The following is a 4,984-nucleotide window of genomic DNA, read 5'->3' as shown; positions in this document are numbered from 1 at the left end:
CGCCGGAAGTGGCGAGGGCGGAGCCGGCGCTGTTGGGTACAGTCGGCCGCCCAGCCAAGATGCTGTTGGACTTGTCCGAGGAGCACAAGGAGCACCTGGCCTTCCTACCGCAAGTGGACAGCGCAGGTCTGGGGCGCGGCGGCGCGGAGTCGGTGGGCTGTGGGCTGGGGAGGAGGCCGAGGGGAGCGCCTGGCGCTCACAGCTTCTGACTTCCCGTTGCAGTGGTCGCCGAGTTCGGGCGGATTGCGGTGGAGTTCCTGAGGCGAGGCTCGAACCCTAAGATCTACGAAAGCGCCGCAAGTAAGGAGGAGCGCGGCTCCGGAGGCAGCGCGGGGAACAGACCTTTCTCTGTCGCTCGGGAGAGGAGGGGATTGTTGTGATTCCCGGGATCTTGTTCCCGCTGTAATGCAGTGAAACCAGCGCGGGTCGTCAGGGCGCAGACCCCGCCTGGCCCGGGCGTAGATGCGAGACGTAATACTGTGTTAAGTCAGATTGCTCACGCGTATAATGAACAGAATACCGCGTGCCTTTCAGAAATACCGTGTAATAAGTATACCGGTGTCTGTGGACTAGCTGGGTCGGCTGTACACATGCCAGTGCTTGGTTATCGCCAGTTGTGCAGACGACTGCTTTTGGTACATTGTTTTCTCCCTGATTGAGGACAGTCTCTGGAATGAGAGCAATTCATCCCTGGATGAAGGCAGTGCGAGCCCCTCTTCTGCCATATTTGAAGGAGCTGTGCATTCAAGGGAAGGACTGGGACTGATAACTGGTCTCCACAGGTCTGCATTTTGTTAAGGTTTCATGGCCTCCAGTATTTTAAGTGGCTACTTTTGTTCTGGAATTTTCTGAACCATTGTTGAACAGATTGTTAATTCAGCTTTATCCCAAGGTGAGTGAGAAAAAAAACAGGAGACTCTGGCCTCCTTCCTGGTTTTCTTTACAGTGTTTGAATACACTGTGATAAAATTCACCATTTGAATGTATATTTATTTTTAATAAGAGTTTAAATAAAAGGATACATGTCACAATCATGTATGTGCTCATTTGACCTTTATCTTTCTCAGGAAAGCTCAATGTGAGTAGTGACACGGTGCAGCATGGTGTCGAAGGATTAATATATCTCCTCACTGAGAGCTCAAAGCTCATGGTAAGAGCTTCTGGGGACTGGTTTACATTGCCCAGGTCTTCAAGAAAAGACCGAGTTTACTCTGCATCATAGTTCTAGCAGATACTGGGTATTTTACTCGTGTATAATTGATTTTGTGAAGACAGACCTATACAATGTGACTGTAACATCACTTGCTCACATAAATACCTCTTGCTAGTACAAATTTAAGTTGCTTCTGTTGTGTTGGTTGTTAAACTAGAATATATGCCGCAGTATGTATCCCTAGAAGAGGAAGATGGCAATTGTTCTCTGCAAAATCCATTCTCTTAACATGCCACTACCCAACTACCTTAAGAATGAATGTTGGTAACAGCCAGTTAAGTGTCAAGTATCAGTGAATCTCTCTCTCTCTCTTTTTTTTTTTTTTTTTTTGAGAGATTTTCGCTCTAGGGCGCGTGCGCTCGCCAGACAGACAGAGAGGGACATAAAGACAGAAAGCGAGAAATCACCCCCCAGGGGGGATGGTCATGCCGCAATCCCTTCTCCTCCATTCTCCTCTCAGGATCTTGGGCATGCACGCACACACGCCCGGTGTGAGTTTTAAGCCGCCGGGTCCGGGACGCGAACCGCGGTCGACTACGTGGGAGTCCAGCGACATAGCCATTACGCTAACTGCTGGTTCCCTCTCTTTTTTTTTTAATGGTTAAGAACAAACTATATAAATGTAAAAAAAAGAAAAAGGTTTTAGAGTTCTATTTTCAAACATGCAAGTAGTTTAGTTACCTTTAGCTTCTCTGTATTTGAAAAGTTTGTATTTAGATCTTGCTCCATTTATACTACATTCTTTGGATGTATGTGGTAAATAAAACTTTTTTTAAAGCAAAAAAAAAAGAAATTATTATCTGCATATTAGTAGTATCTGGCTTGATAGAGAATAGGAGGGAACACTGGGCAACCTATGGTTTTTGTTTTGTTTTTTTATTTTATATTACAATAAAGTAATTTTGGCCTATCAACTCAGATTTTGCAATAGTGGACAATGACTGTCTTAATTATAGTGAATGTTGTTTTTTTGATTCAGCAGAAATGAATTAGGGATATCCTTTTGTATGTATCGAGTATTTTAGGATTTACTGAACAAAGATAAATTTCGATATTCCGTTAAACTCAATTACTTTTAGATTTCGGAACTGGATTTCCAAGACTCTGTTTTTGTTCTGGGATTCTCTGAAGAACTAAACAAATTGTTGCTTCAGCTTTATCTGGACAACAGAAAGGAAATCAGAACCATTCTGAGTGAACTGGCACCAGACCTTCCTAGTTACCACAGCCTTGAATGGCGACTAGATGTACAGGTATGAAGGTTTGTTTTATTTTAACCTGATCTAAGCTGTGAACATTTTAGGTTTGCATAATGCTCATTGTAGTCTTTACCACTTAAAAAAAATTCTGATTTAAAACCATAGTGCTTTTTGTTTCTTTGTTATGTTTTTGGAGGGGTTGTTTTTTTGTTGGGGCAGGGAGTTGTTTTAGTTTTTGCTATAGGGTGTCTGTGCTTGGCAGAGAGAGACAGGGAAAGTGAGAAGTCACCCCTGAGAGGAGGTGGCCCTGCCACAGTCCGTTCTCCACTCTCCTCTCAGAAGTCTGGGGTCACACACATATGTGCCCATTGAGATTTTTGAGCCTTCAGGTCCGGAACTTGAATCTCACAGTTGGCAATGTGGAATCAGCCACTGTAACCTCCACATTGGCCCTGAAACTTTGTTTTAAAGAATTATTTTATTTAACTTCATTTGTTTATTTATTTTATTTTAATTTGACCAAAGTGAGAGAGAGAGAAAGTGAGAAAGCAAGCTGTTGGGTCTGAGACTCAAACCATGGTTGGCTATGTGGGAGTCCAGTGCCCTAAACCACCATGCCACCTGCTGGCCCAGAAACTTTGGTTTTTAATGTTTGTTTTCAGACCATTTTTACAGACAGTTCATTTTTCTAAACAGTTTTAATGTGTCCAAATCATTTCATTTGTAAGAAATTGTCTTTTAGAAAAAATAATTATTTTTATATAACATGTATTTATTTATTTATTTTAATTTGACCATAGAGGGACAGAATGAGAGAGAGAGAGCAAGCAAGAAAGCAAGCCACCAGGTCTGGGACTTGAACCACAGTTGGCCATGTGGGAGTCCAGCGTCCTCAAACCATCACACCACCTGCCAGCCCCAGAAATTGGTTATCTTATAAAAGTAGATAGTTTACAGGTTTTTTAAATAGTACTTAGATTTTCTTTTTAAATATTTCTCTTTAAATACCACACATATGTAGAAAAGTACACAGGCTCAGTGAATTTTCACATACTGGCAATATCCAAAAAATGGACACTTAGGGCCAGCAGATGGCTTAGAGGTTAAGGCTTAGATCCCACATGGCTGACTATGTAGTTCAAGTCAGACACCCAGCAGCTCGAAAGGCACACTGGTACATGTGCTTGCATTCCCAAAATCCTGGAGAATAGAGGAAAAGGGATTGCAGTGTGGCCATCCCCCTTTGGTGTTGATTTCTCTCTTGGTCTTTCTCTGTCTCTCTCTCTCTGGCAAGTGCATAAGTTTTTGCCTATGGCAAAAATCTAAAATACATACACACACACACACACACACACACACACACACACACAAACAACCTGACACTTAAACGTGCATGTCACCCCAGAACTACCCTCTGTGCCTACCAGTCACTGCCCCTTCCCTCCTCTCCAACTGTCTATAGCATCCTGACTTCTGCCTTTTTACTTTCTACATATGGAATGATTCTGTAAATGTTATTTTGTATCTATACTTTTTTCTTCCTTTTATTTATTTATTTTTTTTATTTTGAGCTAGAGGGTGTATATACTTACCTGAGAGAGAGGGGGGGGAAAGGGAGGAAGCACCTCCCAGTGGAGCATGGTCAGGACCCAGTGCCCTCTCCTCCTACCCTGCTCTGTTGGGATTTGGAGCACACACATACACGTGCACTCAGCATGTATTCCAAGCCATGGGCCAGGATTTGAACCCATTGGTTGGCCACATGGGACCCTGCTCTCTTAACCACTAGGTCATAGGGCTGACCAGTATTTAGCTTTTATTTACACATTATTTTTTGTGAGATTCATCTTTAGTTGTTTCTGAAGCCACATATATAAATAAAAGGGAGTTTTAAGACCATTGCATGTAACCCTTTATTAAGTAGTGAGAGGCGAGCTAATAGATATTTATTGAATGCCAAGCATTTACAGATTAAAGCTGAACTAAATGGCTTTGGGACACACAAAAAAGTGTAAGACCCTTTCTCAGCTAGAAAAGATGTTATCATCTGGTTAGAGATACTAAGTGTTCGCAAAATAACCAAGAATGAAAATCAGGACTCTTTCAAGAAAGAGTAACTATTAGCACAACACATCACTGAAATTTAAAAGTGGAGAATTATGCAGTTGTCAGCATTGTAAAGACCAAAGGCTCAGGATTTGGTCAGGATCTCTCTCCCTTTCTCTCTGTCTTTCTAGAGAGCAAGCACACGTGCTCTCAGGCAATTGAAAAATGAATCTTTCCATATCACTTTTTCTTTCCAAAGGCTTTAAAGTTTACTTTTTGTTTTAAAGTCTATGATTCATATGAAACTCAGTTTTTGTATGTGATATAAGGTAACTATAAATATGTATTCAGCATGGTTATTAAATAGTTACTGAACCTTCTTTCATTTAAAATCAAGCTTGCAAGCAGAAGCCTGAGGCAACAGATTAAGCCATCGGTAACTATGAAACTGCACCTTAACCACAGTGGGGACCACACCACCAAAATTCTGCAGACAGACCCCGCCACCCTGCTTCACTTGGTTCAG

At 42.2% G+C, this 4,984-nt stretch overlaps 1 protein-coding gene across 1 annotated transcript in view; it reads left to right on the top strand.

The window, feature by feature from the left end:
* The window catches only part of COMMD2 (COMM domain containing 2), a gene marked incomplete in the record, with an annotated part of 5,450 nt that continues 466 nt past the window's right edge, over nucleotides 1-4,984 (top strand). The window contains 5 exon segments of the mRNA XM_027772363.1: nucleotides 1-126; nucleotides 223-300; nucleotides 1,068-1,150; nucleotides 2,293-2,466; nucleotides 4,856-4,984. Coding sequence (XP_027628164.1) covers nucleotides 60-126; nucleotides 223-300; nucleotides 1,068-1,150; nucleotides 2,293-2,466; nucleotides 4,856-4,984 — 531 coding nt within the window.

This window comes from Tupaia chinensis, unplaced genomic scaffold (assembly GCF_000334495.1).
Source record: "Tupaia chinensis unplaced genomic scaffold, TupChi_1.0 Scaffold000272_1, whole genome shotgun sequence".
Lineage (NCBI taxonomy): Eukaryota > Metazoa > Chordata > Mammalia > Scandentia > Tupaiidae > Tupaia > Tupaia belangeri.
This window is presented reverse-complemented; position numbering and strand designations above follow the sequence as displayed.